Source organism: Callorhinchus milii, unplaced genomic scaffold, assembly GCF_018977255.1.
Source record: "Callorhinchus milii isolate IMCB2004 unplaced genomic scaffold, IMCB_Cmil_1.0 Scaffold9, whole genome shotgun sequence".
Classification (NCBI taxonomy): Eukaryota; Metazoa; Chordata; class Chondrichthyes; order Chimaeriformes; family Callorhinchidae; genus Callorhinchus; species Callorhinchus milii.
This window is the reverse complement of record NW_024704750.1, coordinates 22,585,936-22,606,537: the sequence shown is the minus strand read 5'-3', so window position 1 is coordinate 22,606,537 and position 20,602 is coordinate 22,585,936. Positions and strand designations below refer to the sequence as shown.

The window sequence follows — 20,602 nt, the reverse complement described above, 5'->3', positions numbered from 1 at the left end:
TATTGCATTTTAAATTAATGCTGAGATAGATGAAAAGCTTGCTTATTAATCCAAGTTAGAGAACCGTCTTGTCTGACTTTCAAACTACCATTGTGTTTAATAACCTCAGATAAAACTTGAGATTTTTTTGTGTGTGAAGTGTGGATGGTTTCAGCCCGATTGGAGCTCATTAATGGCACCTGATATTCCATCTTCAAAGAGCAGGCAGACCTAGAGATCAAATGGCTGCGGAGTTGAAAAGAGTTGTGTGTAAAGTGATTCCTTTAAAATTTCTGAAGTTCTAATGGTATGGTTAGACATCATCTGAAGATATCAAACTTGCTTCTCCCAATTGCGAGTTATTCACGGTGAGGGAAACTGCTGATCTCTCACCGTTACCGAATATCAATGGTATCTTAATAAAAGATCGGTCCATGTGAGGACACCATTGTAACTAGCAGGCACTGCCCTACCAGTATAATTATTCAAACAAGAGTTTATATTTTTGTCGCTCCTTATCACGTCATTGTGTTCCAAAATGCTTCACAGATAATTGCAATCAAGTTTAGAAACTGTGTATGTTGGCAAATGTGCTGGCTGTTTGCACCAACAAGGTCCCACAAACCACTGTAAGGTGCATCACCAATTAGCCTCGAGAATTGGTAGCCAGAACACTGGACAAACTTTTCCAACAGTGGGGAATCTGTAAATCTCCAGAACAGGCAGACGGAACTTCCAACAATGCAGCGTCCTCCCCCAGTGCTGGATTGAGCTCTAAAGAAAATGGACAAATGGAGTTGAAGGTGCTGTTTAACTTCAAAGCTCTCCACAGCCTTGCTCGGAACTTACTTGCACGCTGAGTTTAACTCAGGGTTTCAAAGTTGATTGCCAAACCTCAGAGGCATGTGCTAAGCTACTATGAAATTTGCGACTTCCCTGTTAATATCCCAGTATGATTCTTCTAAGTGATTCAGTGCTGGTAGCAACCATAGCAGTCGGAGTCAGGAAACTGTTGTGTCACGTTGCTTCCTGTTGCAATTTACAAGCGAGAAAAGCTTTTCTAGAAGTGCACTCTGGATTTAATTTGGTATTGCAGTTTTAAAATTAAATGCATGCATAGCGTTATTGTTTTAGGCACAGCACATTGATAGAACTCTATTAAAGACTCTCATCCGAATTGTTACCCTACATTTCTTTCTGATTTTGCTGGCCCGCTAGGGTTTTCCGGTCTGCATATTGGTTTTGATGTTGGATATCTAGCATTTTTTTAACCTTTATTGCTATAAATAAGAATTTCATAATTTCCAGTTTGCATCACTGCTATCATTGCCTTCACCAATTATCTCTCATTTCTATTAATTAACTCCATGGATAGCTATGTGAGAGTACAATGTGATCAGTAGCCGTTTGAAGTAAGTGGTATAGTCAATGGAAAGGTCCAGTAAATGTTATATCCCTCAAATAGTTTTCTGTTTAGGCCTGCTCACCCCTATTAACTAAATTAGACCGAATGCGTTTCACTTAGGATCAAGGATTGTACCTGCAGCAAGTCCCAATCCCCCACAAACTCTTCTAGCCCCCAAATTGTCAACGGACATTTTCGATCTGAAACAAACTCTTTACTACCACCCGAGCAAGTCAGGTGTCCGGATGTCCCCTCCGGAGCTGATTATTGACCGCCTCAAATTGAGCATGAGCATGTCGGACACCCACTTTTCATTCTCTATATCAGAGGATACCATGTTGCTGCTGGTAGTAGTGAAGCCTTGAAATGCAGCAAGGGATTGGTGAACAATGCTACACGAATTGTAAGGTTGGACTGACCAACACTAAAAAGTGTATGTTGCAAACTGATCACAGTCCCACATTCTAAGCCATAGAACAATAATCATTTAACAGTCAGAACCACTAGGCCATTTCCAAATGTTATTCTGCTTAACAATTCGCTTTTATTTCGCGGGATTTTTTTTTGCTGTATCTGGTAGCAAGCAGCTTCCTGTCTCTCCAGATGGTAACTGTAGATAATGTTGCATACACCCTTCTGAGGTCTAACATTTCCTATGAATATAGCAGCTAGCTGCAGTTCAAACACTCAGAAAGCCACAATGTTTTAACCACAGATGCTTTTCACTATATGAATTGCCTTTTATACTTTTATCAGTGTATTGAATTCATAGTCCTGAAATGGCTTGGGGCAAAAACAGTGTTCATTTGATTTCTTCCTTGTGAGTACGTGCTGTCGAATAGTAACCACGAAATTCCATCCACGCAATCCAATTAATTCAAAACTCTGCCTGCCATAAACTCATCTGCACTAAACTTTGTAATCCCATCATACCAGTACTTGCCAGACTCCAGTGGCTCCCTCACACTCATCTACAAATTGCTTCATGCCCTCGTCACCTCCCTCCACCTCTTTGACCTGCTTACTCCCCACAGTTTTTTGGAGAGGTGGGGGGAGAATCTTGTGCATAAAGTACTCCTACTTAAAAGGTGCCCTACAAGTGCAAATTATTGTTGATTTTTATTTATTTTGTGTTGCAGAATGAGCGAGCGTATTCTTTTTGTGGAACCATAGAGTATATGGCTCCTGAAATAGTTCAAGGAGGAGACGCTGGGCACAACAAGGTATCTAATCGCTGCTAAAGTTACAGGTCTTTCAAATCGCTGCTGAGTGAAGCTAATCGCTGACATCAACACTGTATCTGCTGTGACAACGTGTTTGTTTCAGCACTGTGATGTGATCTTGGGTAAAGGTTGCTGTTTGGTTGTGGGGGAGGAAGCAGTGTTTAGTGCCTGTGTTACATAAGGAATTTCAAGCTAATACGGTAAACCTCTGGCTTAACTTAAGTCATCATGTTGTCAATATCCCAGCTGCATTTATTTATGTATTTATACATATGCCTAACTCGCTTCTCTGGATAACTCGTCACTGAGCCCTTTTCCTGTGAAGAGACAAGTCATCAGGAGTTTACTGCATTACATCTTTAACTGGCTGCCTTTGAGGGGAGAGAAGTGTTCAAAATTATGAGAGGTTTTGCTAGGGTAGACAGGGAGAAACTGTTTCCACTGGCAGGTGGGTCAGTAACCAGGGCACGTAGATTTAAGATAAACGGCTGCTGCGTTTCACCCACAACATATAGAGTTAATTCATTTCACAGTATATTCTGTGAAGCACTTTGAAATGTCTCAACGTCGTGATAAGTTGCAAGGATTATTATTATTACTGGCAGTCTGGACCAGCCTGTGTCTGCACCGTGCTTCTGGCACTTAGCAAGAGTTTTGTTTTCACAGGCTGTCGATTGGTGGAGTCTCGGAGTCCTAATGTATGAACTGAAAACAGGAGCATCGCCTTTTACTGTTGACGGGGAAAGGAATTCACAGACAGAAATTTCTAAGTAAGGAGTTTTTTTTAAAAAAAAGAAAAAAAAGTTTCAATTCTTTCAACCTGCTGCTTGAGTGAGACTTAATGGAGTATCGCAGAGATAGGTGCTTGATCTCTGTTTCGAATCCAGATCAATGAACTGGATCAGTATTGACATGACCTTTCTCTCTTTATCTACCGCTTACACAAAGATCATCCTTCACTTCTAGATGGGAAAACTTCTTGGATCTAAAGGTTTTAATGATCTCCTTCTTTGTTTGAGACGTCTCGACGATGTAATAAGGCGCTATTCCAAGTGAAAGTAGTAGTATTATTAACATTTCTAGATAGAACCACTGATTTCTTTCTACTTTTCTGACAAACTATTTTTTCACAGGATTGACATGCTGAATGACCCACTTCCTATCCTGTGTTCCAACTTCCATCTCTCACAGGATAGTGTTCCAAAATCCTGTGTGAAGGGTGCTATATAAATGCAATTTATTGACGCATAACTTTCTAGAGATCCCCTTGCTAGTATAGGGCTGGAATTCCTCCAGGGGAATAGGATGTGGTGATGTCTGTGTTAGGTGGATTATTCAACTCTACTCTGACCATGGGTCATGATTCTGTGGTTTTTGCAAGCTTTCATCTGTCTTTATTAATGTATCTGATGTAGCGCTTTGATGCACACTTCCACCCAGTCACAGTGTGCAGCAGAATAGAACCAAAAGCCTTGGAACATTAAGTGCTGTTAAGCAACCATTCTCAAATTCACAGGAGTGCCTTGAATACTTTGGCTTGGATGAGAATAAACAGTGAACTCTGTGTAAAATCAATAAAATTCAGGTTAACACCACACCCTCTGCAAAGCTTAGTAACAGTTTAAATGGATAAGGTCTGGCACCAGTTGTCAAGGGCAGAGTTGGGCAATTCAAGGAAACACCCTTTGCACAAACGATAATGAACAGCTGGAATGTTTTTTTTGGGGGGGTGGGAAATCTCTCCCCCTTGATGTGTGGGGAATCTGCCTCCAACACTGTTCACTTCTTGAGCAGCTGCTTCCACAAAGTAACCATCTGGTCAATGCTATCTTCGAAAAGGTGAGAGGACAATATTAACGTGCTGTGCCAATTGGTCACAGTTTTCAGTCATACTGTAACCACTTGTCTTTTCTCTCTCCTTTCCCTCCCCCGCCCTCACAAACACATAGGAGGATTCTTAAAAGCGACCCTCCGTATCCTCCAGAGATCAGTCCTTCAGCTAAAGACGTGATTCAGCGACTCCTGATCAAAGATCCCAAGAAACGGTTGGGCTCTGGCTTAGGAGGATCTGAAGAAATTAAGTCTCATCCGTTTTTCCAGGTGAGGAAAGAGGCGTAGACTCACATGGCAAGAGGGAAGGTGAACAGACTGCTTCAGGTTTAATTACTTTACACAGAGTGTTAAGCGTTCTGAGACGCTACGCTGTACGAGGGGCGCTGTATAAATGCAAGTTGTTGGTTTATATCTGGAATGAATGATGCAGGGAGGCAGATTGTCAACAAATTCAAGAGGGGATTGGGTGGCTGTTTGGCCAAAAAATTAATTGAGGGGTTGTAAGGAATATTTATTTTTGTTGGGTTATGCCCACATGGGCAGCAATGATTGGCCTGCCCTTTACATTCTTATGTGAATAAGTACTACCACAACAACAAGATTACATTTGTCAGGAGGACGTCCCAAGGCACTGGACAGTGTACAGCATTTCAGACCCAAGCTGGAGTCTGGTGGGGGGAGGAGAAGAGGAGTGACCGATGGCATGGATGAAGAGGTGGGTCTTGAGGCGGGACTTGAAGGAGGCTAAGGAGGGGGCGAGGCGGAGTGACTGAGGGGTGGAATTCCAGAGATTGGCTGAAGGCTCTCCTGCCAATGATGGGGTGAGTGGGTCAGGGGACGTGGAGCAGCCAGAGCCGGCTGAGCGGAGGGAATGGGCGGGTTGGTAGAGGGTTAGGAGGTCGCAGAGGTAGGGTGGGGCGAAGCCATGGAGGACTTTGTATGTTAGGACCAGGATCTGGATCCTGAAGGATAGGGAGCCAATGGAGTTGGGGGAGATGGGGTCAAAGAGTTTGGTGCGGGAGAGGACACAGGCTGCAGAGTTCTGGATTATCTGCAGTCTGTGGAGGGAGGAGTTGGGAAGGCAGTCAAGCAGGGCGTTTGCATAGTCGAGCCTGGATGTGATGAAGGCATGGACAAGAGTTTCAGCGGCTTAAGGGGTGAGGTAGTGGCGAAGTCGGGCTATGTAACGGAGGTGAGGGAAGGCAGAACGAGTCATGGCTTGAATGTGAGGATCGAACAAGACACCTAGGTTCCTGACTGACTGGTGAGTTGTAGTGTGCAACTATGGTGGTTGTTGCTGCCAGAGTCTGAGGTGCAGAGGTGCTGGCGCGAGCCAATCAGGAGGGCCTCAGTCTTGTTCACATTCAAGTACAGGTGCTTTTTTTGAGTATTGCTGGTGGAATCCAGTCTTGAGCCACGGGATCCTTCACACAACAACAGTAACTTGCATTTGTAAAGCGCCCCTCACGCAGGGTAGCGTCCCAGAGCGCTTCACAGTGACGGAGCACGACGCTGAGCCGGGGGGAGGTGACCGTAGGCACGGGCGAAGAGAAAGGACTTCAAATGCAATCGAAAAATAGTGAAGGAAGGGGCAAAGCGGAGAGATAGAGGAAGACTGTTCCAGAGTTTGAGTGTAGCGGCTGAAAATGCACCCACCAATCGAACAGAGTACACGAGGAACATGCAGGAGGCCGGAGGCAGTAGAGTGGGTAGTGGGTTGACGAGTAAGCAGGTCGGAGAGCTGGGGAGGTGCCAGGTCATGAAGGGATTTGATAACGAGTGTGAGGATCTTGAAATTGATCCATTCGGCGAAGGGAGCCAGTGGAGCCTGGAAAGGACTGGTGTGATGGGTGTATGGAGTTTAGTGTGTGTGATAGGAATGCAGTGGAGCCTGGCAAGGACTGGTGTGATGGTTTAGTGCACAATGTCAATCCCCAACAAGTGACAAGCTAATTCCCATTGAAGCTGCATTGGGAGACCACCCCAGTGGTCATTTAACTAACTTTGTTCCATGTATTTGGACGCTGTAAATGAAGTCAGAAAATTGTCAGTATTTTGAAGCCTTGGTGAGCGATAACGCAATCTGGCAGCCACCCAAATCCAAATTACAGCAAACAAAAGCACACCAGGATTATTCTTATCAAGTAAACTGCAGCTTGATTTGTTGACTGTTGAAATGGCTTCCAATTTCTGATGCACTTCAGTACTTTCTGCACCTGATGGGATAGATGCCAGTGCTTACAGGTAAACTTGGTCTAGATAGAATCAGATCACCAGAGATCTTTGGGGGTTCTGGCTGATTATTATAAGAATAATAAGAATAATAATCCTTGCATTTGATAGAACGCATTATCATGTCATTGAGACGTCTCAAAGCGCTTTACAGAATATATTGTAAAATGTAGTGACGTGTATTTTATGGGCGAAACGTGGCAGCCAATTGCGCACAGCAGTGTCCCACAAATATATTATTAGTTTTTGGAGGGATTATTGCATCCAGAAAGTGATCCACCATTCAATTTAACAGGGTTCCTACTGCCTGCTGAGTAAACAGATTACCTAGATTAAATAACACAAATTAATTAACAGATTACACCACTAGTGTTCTATCCCTGCCCTGGCTGAGATCAGTTCACTCAGCCAAGGCCAAGCATTGAGTAAGTCACCTTCTGGCTTGTATTTCCCTCAGGTGAACTGAACTGTTGTAGTATTTAACTTGGTTAAAACCTTCTTTATAGAAGTCCTGTAGCTTAGTGGTTAGCAAGTGAGAAGACCTGGGTTCGATTTCTGGGCAGGGCGAAACCTTAGGTAAGTTTCCTTACTCCAAACGCCTCTGTTTACCAAGCAGTAAGTTTGAACCAAGTTGTTAGTCGATTGGCAGATTACTTTTCCGTGGTTAATTATGGCTTTGAAACATGTTTTTGATAATAATAATTTGTTCACTCAATCCACGACTGTTTGTGGGACCCTGTTGTGCGCAATTGGCTGCCCCGTTTCAACCACAGAATATACAGTTAATTCACTTTGCAGTATATTCTGTGAAGGGCTTTGAGACGTCTCAAAGATGTAACTAGGCGCTATATCAAATGCAGGGATTATTATTAGTCAAACATTAAAGACGTAAACTGAAGTGTTCACTTTTTTTAGCATACTTAGACCTTGTACATTTTTCAGCAATCTCTCTTGTTTGCAGATATAGTAAAAAAACACAGCAGGCGAGTGAGAGACAGCTTGAAGCATTTTCTCTGTGTGCTGTCCTTTTGTAATCTTTTATTGTGCTTTGATATTGATAGAATATCAGCTGGGACGAGTTGGCTGCTAAAAGTATTGTAGCTCCATTTAAACCGGTTATCAGGGACGAGCTGGATGTCAGCAATTTTGCAGATGAGTTCACGGAAATGGATCCCACATACTCACCTGCGGCGCTGCCTCAAAACTCCGACAGGATTTTCCAGGTCAGTAAAGGGCTACCCCAGCATGCAGGAACGTTCTGGGTTAGAATTGTAGAAAGAATTGCAGGAGGTTTATAGCACAAGCCCTCCATGGTTCGATTGTGTTGTGCACTTATCACAAAGACAAACAGTCTAACCTGTTGGTGAGCCACTGATATCAAAACGCAGCCCGTTGCTAGGACATGTGTGAAACTCTAGTCCGTCATTCTGTTACTCTGGGGAAATTGCTTTTATTCTGTGTTCCTTTGTCCCTTTATTACCGCTCCACACCACTCCCCCCGACCTCCCCCCCACAACACCCCCATACCTCCGACCGTGACCATGCGCACCCTCGTGGGAAGAGGGAATTGTCTGAAACGTGAGTCTGTTTACTGCCATTGTGTGTATTTTGGGGTTTTTTAATAGGACTGATGTTCAAGTGAAAGCGTGCCCTTTGTTTCTCTGTAGGGCTATTCTTTTATTGCTCCTTCTATTCTCTTCAAACGTAATGCCGTGATGACTGATCCCATTCAGCTTCTCTTGGGAGTGGAACGGCCTGGCAGCACATCCATTGCACGCAGCGTCATGATGAAGGTATTATCAGTCAAGGATTTTTTATTAACGTAAAAGCAGAAGTCGTTGGGAACATGCAGCAGGTCAGGCAGCATCTATGGAGAGAGGAAAATGAGTTAACGTTTCAGGTCTTCGATGACTCATTAACTAATTTTCCTCTCCATAGATGCTGCCTGACCTGCTGCGTGTTCCCAGCGACTTCTGTTTTTATTTCAGATTTCCGGTAACTGCAGTATTTTGCCTTTCGTTTATTATTATTGTGTGTGTGTGTGTGTGTGTGTGAGAGAGAGAGACAATGTTAGTGAAATGGGTTGTGTTTCTCTCTCGCTCCTTTGTCATTTTAGGGTTTGCCCCCTCCCTCTAATTTTATTAGGTTTGACTTTTTTTTAAAAAAAAGCAAAAAAAACTAGCACGGAGTAGTTTTTAAAGCTTTATAATTTCTTTCTGACTTGGACCATTCTTTCAGCGTCTCCATACTTAGCAACAAGCTACACGGGAGACACTAATCACGAGACCAGTTACTGTGGAGAGGAGCAGAGATTGGAATCATGTCCCGTCCTCGACTCTGATCATCACAAGGAGAATTAGTGAATATTCTTGAAATAGGCCTTTTTGCAATGCTTAATGTTCCCATGTGCTCTTGATGTCATCAAAGTCAGGTGGAAATTGGCGAAGAAGTTGATGTCAGGTGCAATAGTGTTGGATTATTGATTTATTTTTACATTGGGACCAGCCAGAAGGGACAGCAATAGTCTTCTCTGGCTCTTCCTATGTAGTTTCTAACACACATTTACACCATAAGAGCGAGAAAGCAGTTTTTTGTCCTTTCTAGCAAATAGCTTCTTTCCTAGCGCAGAGAGAGAGTGAGGCTTTCATTTATAAAGCAATTTAGGGAGAACATTTTTATCCTGATTAGTTTGCAATCTTACTCCCCCACTCCGCTGTGCTTGTATTTTTTTAAAAAGCTAAACAACTTTTTAAAAATATCTATTTTGCCTTCCTACTGTAGGATTCTCCATTTTATCAGCACTATGACCTTGATCTCAAAGACAGTCCGCTTGGAGAAGGAAGTTTCTCTATCTGTAGGAAGTGCTGCAATAAGAAAACGGGGCAGGAATTTGCAGTGAAAATCATCAGCAAAAGGTAGCACTCGGACATGTTATTGACTCCACGTGGAGTCTTGTAGCTTAGTGATTAGAGCACTCGCCTCGCAAGCGGGAGGACCTGGGTTGGATTCCCGGGCAGGGAGAAACCTTAGGCAAGTTTCCTTACTCCTCACATCTCTGATTACCTAACAGTAAGTAGGAACCCAGTTGTTAACCGATTGGCAGATCGCTTTTCTGGGGTAATAACCCCCTAAAAAAAATAATAATTTGATTACTCAATCCATGGCTGTTTGTGAGACGCTGCTATGCGCAATTGGCTGCCACGTTTTGCCCATAAAATGTACAGTCAATTCACTTTACAGTACATTTTGTGAAGCGCTTTGAGACGTCTAGAAGACTTGATAATAATAATCCTCGCATTTGATATAGCACCGGTCTGCTCCATGTCTCCCGCCCGACCCTCCCTACCATTGGTTGTCGGGTTTTTAGCCTTTCTGCCCTCACACTCTGGAACTCCATCCCACGGTCCCTTCGCCTCGCTTCCTCGCTTGCCTCCTTCTCTTCGATCGTGCCTTTGATTGCCTTCCCACCTCTCTGCCTTCCCTTACCTCTACACCACACCTCCCCTATGCTCGGGCCCCGACATCTGACTGTTCAGCGCTTTGGGACACCCTCCCGACGTGAAAGGCGCTCTAAATGTAATTTTGTTGTTGTTGTAGTGCCTTATCACGTCTTCTATAAGGTGCTATTTCAAATGCAAGGATTATTATCATTACAAATGTTAAACAGGGTTCTGGATTCAGAAATATTTCTTGAATTTGGCTTTTGCCAAATTTATGTAGCTTTTGTATGATAGAACAGTTACTGCAATGGAGAGAATAGTCACTTTGGAGGTTAGATTTATTTTCTCCCCCAACTATAGTTTATGATCTATTAAAAACTGAAATTACAATGTGTTTCATAAAATCTTCCTCATGGGTGTGTGCATATCAGATGTTCAGTAGACATTGCCAGAAGTTGTAAAGCAATCGCAGATGAAAACTATGGAAGGGAATCCTGTACAATGTTGTCCAACACTTTGATTCTTCTTTTGGCCCATTGTTCCTCAGTACTGTATGTTATTGTGTGCTGTTTGCTGTGAGATTTTATTGATGGATCGCTCCTTTCACCCATGTGGCTTATATTTTTTCACAGTTTATCCACTGGAAGGTAATCTTATTGACTGGAAGCACAAATGGGTAAACTGGAACACAACAAAGTATTAAATTTGCCTTGCGGGTTACATATTTCCATACTTATCTTTTGACAGGATGAAGGTGGCAGTGTGTAATGTTAATGATTGTTTTACGTATATTTATATAACAGCTTTTCAAAGTGCACAAAGTCTCTGAAACACTTGACAGTAATTACTGTCCATGTAGGAACTTTTTTTTGGAGACAAGCATGGAGGCCATTTTGTTCACACCAAAAACAGCCATGAAGTGAATGAACAATTTGTCTGGGGGATTATTAACCAGTGCACTGGGAGAAATATTCTGTTGTTTTCAGTAGTGTTGTGTGATAATTAACATCCTATTGTACATTTCCTTAAACTCTATGACCCCCCCCCCCCACCTTGCCTCTGCAGACAATGTGTTGAGACATTACTGAAGTCTTAAATGCAACAATAGACTGAAATTCAGATTGCAACATGCTATGGCAAAATGTCTTATCAGTCCAAGTGAAGCCATTTGTGGGTTTAAAAGAGATGGAATTATAATGGGCCCCAGCACGTCTGTCAGTTCAACAAATGCAACAATAACCTAGATATGATTTTCTTTATAGAATGGAGGCCAACACTCAAAGAGAGATAGCAGCACTGAAACTCTGTGAAGGACACCCTAATGTTGTAAAACTGCACGATGTTTTTCACGATCAGGTAAGCTATGTGTGGCTTAGTGATGTAGCAGCGGAAGCATGTGAGCCAATTCTGTGTGGCAGTTGGTTCAGGATCGATTAGGTTAACGTCTTGGGATAGTTTATGCAAAAAGTGGATTGCAATCACTTTTGATAGTGTGACAATAGATAATAGTGTCAAGTGCAGATTCTTAATATAGAATCAGGCTCAGATGTAGGTCACCCTCCCTTCCCCCCACCCCTCCTGATCCCAAACCCCAAGTTGGGTGCAAATCCTCGACTTTCCAAAGTGTTGGGACATCCTCTCGACGTGAAAGGCGTTGTGTAAATGTAATTTGTTGTTCTCTATCGTGTCGACCAACGGAAGCAACTTTCAATCTTTTTTCGCATTTCTTTTTTTATATCTTTGAAAAGGGGCGTTCGGAGCATTTTGTTGCATGTGGATGTCGAGCTGCTTATCAGTGCTGTATAAAATGCATCCTGTGTCTCTCGTGATAGATTTTGATGATAATAATTGTTGTTATTCTATTAATATTATTACTATTTGATCGGGCCAGTTTGTGATCTCCTAAATGCAGTGCCAGGTTCTAGCGCGGCCAGTTTATCTGGAGGATTATTAAGTGGGCCACTGGGAGAAATATTTTCTCTCTTTCAGCTGTGCTGCGTAATCTTTAACGGCGCTTCACCTCTCACTGACTTTGTCTCCACATGACTGATGTCAGTTGTTTGTGGCTCACTGGCACTGATTGTATGATATCAAGGTGTAAGACAGGCGGAGGGGTGGGTGGTTCCAACCTTTGGGCTGCTGAGGGCCAGATGCCCTGTTTGAGAAATGTCTGCCGGTCGCATAAGCAATATTGCTGCTGTTTCCCTACCAGAAACATTTACGGTTATGGAGAGAGCGTCTGGGCCAGATGAAATGGAGGGAGGGGGCTGGGGCAAATCAAATTGGCCTGTGGGCTGGATGCAGCTTGTGGGTCGCCCTGATGTAAGGGATGAAATCGCCAGCCACATTGGTCAATGCCCAAAACCTTCAGAAGGTTTATTTAGCTTGTCTTTTCTGTTTCCGGTAACACATGTCGGTGATGTTCCTCTGGTTCCCCATTATTCCACGGGAATAATTTTTTAAAATCAATTTATTATGTTTGATAATATTCCCTGCATTTGATATAGCGCCTTATCACATCATTGAGAATATCACGCTTCACAGATATATACTGCGAAGTGCAATGACTGTATATTTTGCGGCAGCTAATTGCATACAGCAGTGTTTCACAGATAGTCATGGATTGAATGACCAATTTATTTATTTTAAACGGGATTATTGACCTCCTGGAATTGCTGTTTTTTTGATCAGCGGACATGTTTGTTTTAGTTTACGTTGACCTTTGCCTTCCTTCACCAGTTACACACATTTCTGGTGATGGAGCTTCTGAAAGGAGGTGAGCTGCTCGATCGCATCCGGAGGAAGAAGCACTTCAGTGAAACCGAAGCCAGTCACATCATGCGCAAGCTGGTCTCGGCCGTCAGTCACATGCATGATGTGGGAGTCGTCCACAGGGATTTGAAACCGGAGGTAAATCACTTTCCCTCAACCCGACCAAGTCATAACCGTGAAGAGAACGTGTAGGTTTCTCCTGTGAGGCAGCACGGCTCTTACAGAACCCACAGGGGTGAAAGTTGCAATATCCGGTGTACGCAAAATAGTAAGCAGACTTTTGGGTTTAAAAAATAGTCCAGATTTCGGCCTACGGACCTGGGGCGCAGATCTGTATCCTGTATCCTGCATGACACGTTTCCGATCTCAGCCCCATCATCAATGTGAAAGTCAGAGAACTGGGGGTGAAAAGGAAAAGAGAAATAATAATAATAATAATCCTTGCATTTGATATAGAGTCTTATCAAGTCATTGAGACTGCTCAAAGGCTTCACATGATATACCATAAAGTGAATTGACTGTATTTTATTGGCTAAATACAAAGCATATAATGCTCGACTGAAGATATTTTGATTTATTATAAAAATACTTTGAATCACAAGTGAGCATGCACAGATATAGTTAGCGAAGGATGAGGAGGTACTGCAGAATCCTTTTTAACCTGGTTGGAAAAAGTGTGACACTATTTATCTGTTAGTGATGCAGTCCCCTGAAAGGAGCACAACGATAGATCATGGCACACTTTGTGCTCACTGTGCTATGCGCAATGAGGAGCTAATTATAAGTCTGCGAGAATAAATAGCACCCTTATGTTCATGTAACCAAGCCACCATTTGGAGCTTGGGGTTTATTCATAATTCCTGAGGTCGGGGACCATAATCCTCCCAAGTGGAGATCAGAACATTTCTAGTTAGTGGCTACTCCCTGACCCGAAACTTAGACATGAATCCTACACACAGAAGGGAAGAAAAGTTGGGCTGTTTTATACTGTCCCCATTCACTGAGAACCCCAAGTGTCCAATCATTATGTGCTGACATCCAAAGCCATGTCTGTGTTGTTGTGGGACTTGTGTTGAGAACAACTGTTGAGTTTAGAAGGAGAGTGTGAAGCCAGAATCACCGTACATGTTGATGTGAATGAATAACTGCTCCCAACCCAAAGGGTTAAGCCAATGCCGGCCGGTAAGTAGGTCAGGGCCTGAGTGAGAGGTATTGCAGCATACACTGGATTGGTACTGCATTACGCCTTCTACCTAGGGTCAATCTGACAAAAGCAAATTAAAATTCAGCCCATCTTTTGCTGTGATTTATTGCTCTCTATTGTGTGAAATTGTAATTTGGCAAGAACATTCCTAGCAGTTTCCTGTTTTTATACCAAGAGTTCTCAAAGAACTCAGTGTTTTTCATGAATTGACCTTCACAGTACTGTGTTACCAGAAGATGATACACAACTCCACTTTCTGTTTTTAAAATAATAATCCTTCCATATAATATAGTGCTTTATTACATCGTTGAGAGGGTCATGGCTCGGATGTGGGGGATGAAGGACACAGTTGAGGGTCGAATAGGGTGTTGAATGACTAACTTTTTAACTAAACAAAGTGTTGACCAGGGCACTGAGAGATATTCCCTTCTCTTTTCAAGTAGTGCCATGGGATCTTTAACATCCACCTGAACAGGCAGGCAGGATAACATCTCATCCGAAGCACAGCATCTACAACAATACAACGCGCTCCCCAGTGTTGTATTGGTGTGTCAGCATAGACTTGAGTTCAAAGTACCAACATGGGGCTTGAACCCACCACCTTTTGGCTTTGATTGACTCTTTTGAGATGAGAGTGCAGCCAACTGAGCCAGGCTGGTGCCTAATCATCTCCTTTTGTTTCCTTTTTCGCTTCACGCTCTGTAGAATTTGTTGTGCGCAGATGACAGTGACAACACAGAAATAAAGATTATCGATTTAGGCTTCGCTCGGTTAAAACCCCCGGACAACCAGCCGCTGAAGACTCCGTGCTTCACCCTGCACTACGCAGCTCCTGAACTGCTGAAGGACGATGGCTACGATGAGTCCTGTGACCTGTGGAGTTTAGGTGTCATTCTGGTAAATATTCTTTACAGCATCTCTCACATCAAGGACGTCTCAAAGCGCTTCACAGGATATACTGCAAACGAATTGACTGTATATTTGTGGGCGAAACACAGCAACCAGATTGCGCACAGCAGTGACGTACAAACAGCTGTGAATTGAGTGACCAAATTATTATTTATTTTGAAGGGATTATTGAAGGGTAAGCACCAAATGGAGAGGGATTATATGATCAAATGACCATATGCGGCATTGAAGGAAGGGGTTTTCAGATCAACAATTTGCGTTTAGGGTCCCAGAGCGCTTTACAGTGGTGGAGTCTGACACTGAGCCAGGGGAAGGGGGTACGCACGATCAAAAAGGAAGGTCTTTAAGTGGGATTTGAAGGTGGGGAGGGGGGCAAACAGGTGGGGGGGGACGCGTGTAGCCTGGAGAAATCTAGAGAGACAAAGTGGTTTTTGGATAAGAATTCCAGAGCACAGAACGTGATGGCTGAAGGCTCATCTATTAATGGTGGAACGGAAAGAGAAGGGAGCTGATTCCAGACTAGAATAGGCAAGCGCAGTGTACATGCTGGAGAATAGGGCTGGAGGAGAGGTTATTCCATCTCTACATTATCTGTGTCAGCAGTTAAACCCCTTAGTTTTTATTAGTTTATGATTGTTTACCTCCTCTTTCCTTCGATCCCCATTTCTCCCCCCCCCCCCCCCCCCCCCCCCCCCAGTACACTATGCTGTCGGGGAAAGTGCCCTTCCAGTGTGAGGGGAAAACTCTAACTTCCACCAGTGCTGAAGAAATCATGAGGAAAATCAAGCAAGGAGACTTCTCTTTTGAAGGAGAGGCCTGGAGAAATGTCTCCCAGGAGGCCAAGGAGTTAATCCAAGGTAACTTCCCCCTTCCCGACCAGACAGTGAGGTGAAGTCTAATGATCTTACTAATAATAATCCTTGCCTTTCACATCGAGAGGATATCCCAAGGCACTTTGTGGGATTTACCTTGGATGGAGTACCTGCGGGCGAACGCGTCAGCCAATTTGCTGTGCACAGCAGTGTCCCACAAACAGGCATGAAGTCAACGACCAATTTTTATGTGGGGAGATTGTTGGCCAGGACACGAGAAGAGAGAAGCTCCTTTTTCTTTTTGAATTGCGCCGTGTGATCTTTAACATCCACCTGAACAGGCAGACGGGACCTCGGTTTCATGTCACATTCGAAGGATGGCACCTCCAATACAGCGATGTATTTCCCCCCCGCCCCCCCCCCCCCCTCCACCCCAGCGATGTAACTACCCCACTGTCTGAGAAGAAGAACCATCCTGCCTACCCGTAGAAGTTTACAGCACAGAAAGAGGCCATTTGGCCTGTCATGTCTGTGCCTGCTCTCTGAAAGAGCTATACATTTAATCCTATTCACTTTCCTTTCCCCCCCACACACCCTGACACTCATACTTAGCTCACGTTAGACCTGAGGGAAATCTGCTCAACGTCTGTGTATTCTTAGCCTGAACCTGAATGAAACGCCCTAGTAACAGGCGGTGATACAAACCGCTCCACGGCACGTGGGAGACTTTTCAAAGCTCTGATCTTGAATCAGATATGACATCCTGTGGTTAGACAGGCTTCGCAATTCAATGAGAGTTGAACAAATGTGAGAAATTTGACAAAATAAGTTGTTTCTTCACTTCGTATTGTTGCTCCAGGACTTCTCACTGTTGACCCAAATAAACGGATCAAAATGTCCAGTCTGCGGTACAACGAGTGGCTTCAGGACGGGAGTCAGTTGTCGTCCAATCCACTGATGACACCAGACGTGCTTGGTTCCTCAGGTGTTTCTGTCCACACCTACGTCAAGGCAACCTTTCACGTAAGTAACAATACCGTAATCATTAAATATTCAATCCTCAGACACTGTTGTGCGCAATTGGCTGCCGCGTATCGCCCACAAAATATACAGTCAATTCACTCTACAGTATATTCTGTGAAGCGCTTTGAGACGTCTCAACGATGAGATAAGGCGCTATATCAAATGCAAGGATTATTATAATACGCTGTTTTTGGTAACTTCTGACGTAAACTGAAAAGTAGCTTTGTCGCTGCAGCTCTAAGGGTACAGATAGATGATTGTGAATTCTGATTCACAATAATAACTAAATGTTTACAGTACTTCTGTATATTAATGTTACACTCCTTAGCAATTCTTAATTGAGCCCTGCAGGTCCAGTACAGCTCATGATGCTAATTGAGTGTTAAATTTTATAAATCGCAAACCTCGATCTTCACAACAACAAATTATATTTACACGTTGCCTTTCACGTCGGGCAGATGTCTCAAGGCACTGGACAGTCAGGGATTTGTTCCCGAGCGGGGGTTTAGATCAGGAGGAGTGGAGGGCTAGGCAAGTGGGTTAGGAGGGTGAACAAAGGCACGTTCAAAGAGGAGGGTCTTGAGACATGCCTTGAAGGAGACGAGGGAGTGAGCGAGGTGAGGGGTCTGTGGGATGGAGTTCCAGGGGATGGGGGCAGAGAGGCTGAAGGCCTGACCACAGACGGTGGAGTGGGCCGGGCGGGGGACATGGAGCAGGCCGGAGCCCTCTGAGCGGAGGGAGCGGGCACTCTTTGTGTGGCAGTGTTTGCCACAGTGTTTGCTCTGTAACCTCTCGCCGTGCGTTTGCCTTTTGACCTCACAGGCCTTTAACAAGTGCAAAAGGGAAGGCTTCTGCCTGCAGAACGTGGACAAGGCGCCACTGGCCAAGCGCCGCAAGATGAAGAAGACAAGCACGAGCACGGAGACCCGCAGCAGCTCCAGCGAGAGCTCCCACTCCTCCACCTCCTCCTCCTCCTCCTCCCACTCGCACGGCAAGATCAACCCCGCCAAGGTGCTCCAGCCCAGCACCCCCGCCGACAGCAATCCCGACAGCATCTTTCAGTTCTCCGACTGAAGCCGTTCGGTCACAATGTCGTGGCCTGTTTTTAAGCCCCACCATCTTGTGAGAACCATGGGCTGCTCTTTCGCCCGCCCGCCCGAAACATACCAACAGTCCTGAAGATTTTTTTTGAAAAGGGAAAAAAAAGACAAACTGCTTTATGTACAAAGAATATGGTGTGGCTGAGGACTTTTTCTCCGCTTGCACTGAAAGAGCCCTGTATTATAGGTGTACAGAAAATGACAGACTTTTAAAACAGAAGTATTTTAAAGGTGGGAATGGGGAGATGGAGGAAATCCCTGCTTCAGTTCTCGAAAGGCGGGACTGCATATTTTCCTTGCGACAGAAGAACTTCAGCCCACAAAATACACAGTCAATTCTCTTTGCGGTATATCCTGTGAAGCACTTTGAGACGCGAGAAGGCGTTATATCAAATGCAGGGATTATTATTATTAGACCTGCTGTACATGCGTGTTGCTGAGTTGAGATATTCCCAGAAACACTTGAGCACTTCCTTTTCCTCTCTAGGTACAAACCCTGAGGTACGAGCTCTCTGCTTCGCACGTGAGCGCTCTTTGAAAGAGCTTGCGCTATCAAAATCAAGCAAAAGTCAGCAATGTAGCCTCCTGATAAACCCAAAGCTCAGGATGTATCCAACATATGCAACCAAGTGCACTCATGGTTGAAGTCTTGTGATTGCCTCCTCTGCACTGAGTGATGTCTGTGATCTTTTTCAAAGGGCGTTCGCTGGCCACAGAAGCAGTTCCTGTCGTGTCTTATTCTCCTCTGGTTATAAGCTAACCACAGGAGTGTTGAAATGTGGCCTCACATTGATTTTTGAGGGGGTGGGGGAACTTTTTAACACGTGTTTGGATGCCTGGGTTCATTCATTCTCCTCAGCAAAGAAAAACTCGTCTGGGTGCACTTCACATGCCTGTCAACAGTTTACAGATTGGAGGCCTGAAATTTCTCATCGTCTTAGCCTTCGGACCGTTTCATCGTAAAATGTCTGAGATGCCGCAGGATTTTGGAGTATTCTTCATTTCCGGCTTAATTTGGAAACGCCATTTCCGCAGTCATTTTATACCCGCTGTCTGTCTTCCAATTTAAGATTGAATTTAAGCGTCTTCCAAAATCCTGGGGTTTTGCCTGCAAAATATACAGTTAATACACTTTACAGGATATTCTGTGAGCGCTTTGAGACGTCTCGAAGACGTAATAAAGCACTCTTATCAAATGCAAGGATTATTATCTTCAATTTAAAGCCAACTCTGTTTTGGTTTGAAAACTCTTGGAATTTATGGTCTCGTGGGTGGTGGGAACGCTCGATAACCATAGTGTAATTTTCTTGGAGGCCAATTGTTTAGTAATTTTATTGAGGAGATGAGATTTATTCCTTTTCTCTCTAACAATTTCTACTTCACTCCTGCAGAAATTAGATGTGAGAAATCTCAATCTTGTGGATACCCTCTGATATTTTATTGTTTATATTAATAATTCTGATATGTGTACTCTTTTAAGGGCCTGTTTGAGGATTGTTTCTTGTATTTTTGTTTAGAAGACAATGTGTTAGCGTGTGCTGGCTTTAGTGCGTTACATGCCCGTTTCTGTGTTCTTTGGTGAGTTTATTTTGCATGGCTGGTGTTTTTGTTAGCAAACCTCCTGGCACAATATCACAAGCACTGTGTTCATATCATTAATTGAACTTTCACTGTGCCACTGACCCCTTTGGTGAATCTTCCATCAATATTGGGGGGGGGGGGTTAGTGGAATGCTTTAGTCTGTCGTTCTTACGCCCAGGTAAGTGCAAGGAATCCGGACCCAATTCAGATTGCATTTTTCCCTACTCTGTTTACGCAGCAGTCTCTCACAAGGAGTCCAGGTTCCAATGAAGAGAAATTGTGAGTACAGTGTGTATATTTCTCTCCGCCCTCCCCTTTACTTGTGTGACCTTGTGACAGAGAGCTCCCAGAGAATCTCTTTAAAGTAGTTAGAAAGTTGTGATCAAGTGACCCACAGGAACTTGAGAGTAGAAGACAGTTTGGCGGGACTGCTCTACATTTTGCCAATGGGTGTTGTGGCAATGGGCAAGTGTTTTTGCCGAAGGGCTTGTGTTTTACCTATTCTTTCTGGCTGCTACTAATTGTGTGAATTCTCCTGACACAAACTGAATGTAAGGTCGTTGACTTTGTCATTAAAATATAGGACCCGTATAGATTAATCGCCATTGGTATCTGACTGTCCAGCACCTTGGGACTTCCTCCCGACGTGAAAGGCGCTATGCAAATATAATCTTGTATTGTATCACAGAGTTTTTGCCATTGAGGCATAGCTAAATGGCCACTTTTATGATGATTGAGCTGAATTTACACGATTTAAAGCAAACCGATCTCCCTCTCCTTGACCCAAAAGGTACAACTTTTTTTTCTCTCAATGCGAGATCTTCTGAACCTTACCCACCCCAATGTAGAGTCCTGTAGCTCATTGGTCAGTCACCTCTCAAGCAAGAGGACCCGGGTTCGATTCCCGGGCAGCACAAAACCTCTAGGCAAGTTTCCTTGCTCCACATACCTAAGTAAATCGGAACCCAGTTGGTAGTCGATTGGTAGGTCATTTTCCGGGAATAATAATCTCTCCCTCTCACTCAAAAAAATGGGTCACTTAATCCACGACTGTTTGTGGGACACTGCTGTGTGCAGTTGGCTGCTGCA

General features: G+C 44.0%; 1 protein-coding gene across 1 annotated transcript in view; it reads left to right on the top strand.

Annotated features, from left to right (window-relative positions):
- rps6ka5 (ribosomal protein S6 kinase, polypeptide 5) overlaps positions 1 to 18,025 on the top strand; it is a 52,006-nt gene extending 33,981 nt beyond the window's left edge. The window contains exons 6-17 of the mRNA XM_042338173.1: positions 2,524 to 2,607; positions 3,274 to 3,377; positions 4,557 to 4,707; positions 7,734 to 7,895; positions 8,340 to 8,465; positions 9,454 to 9,587; positions 11,375 to 11,468; positions 12,852 to 13,022; positions 14,794 to 14,985; positions 15,695 to 15,854; positions 16,669 to 16,832; positions 17,655 to 18,025. Coding sequence (XP_042194107.1) covers positions 2,524 to 2,607; positions 3,274 to 3,377; positions 4,557 to 4,707; positions 7,734 to 7,895; positions 8,340 to 8,465; positions 9,454 to 9,587; positions 11,375 to 11,468; positions 12,852 to 13,022; positions 14,794 to 14,985; positions 15,695 to 15,854; positions 16,669 to 16,832; positions 17,655 to 17,906 — 1,794 coding nt within the window. The 3' untranslated portion in view covers positions 17,907 to 18,025. The remainder of the gene's footprint in view (positions 1 to 2,523; positions 2,608 to 3,273; positions 3,378 to 4,556; positions 4,708 to 7,733; positions 7,896 to 8,339; positions 8,466 to 9,453; positions 9,588 to 11,374; positions 11,469 to 12,851; positions 13,023 to 14,793; positions 14,986 to 15,694; positions 15,855 to 16,668; positions 16,833 to 17,654) is intronic.
- The last annotated feature ends 2,577 nt before the right edge of the window (positions 18,026 to 20,602 follow it).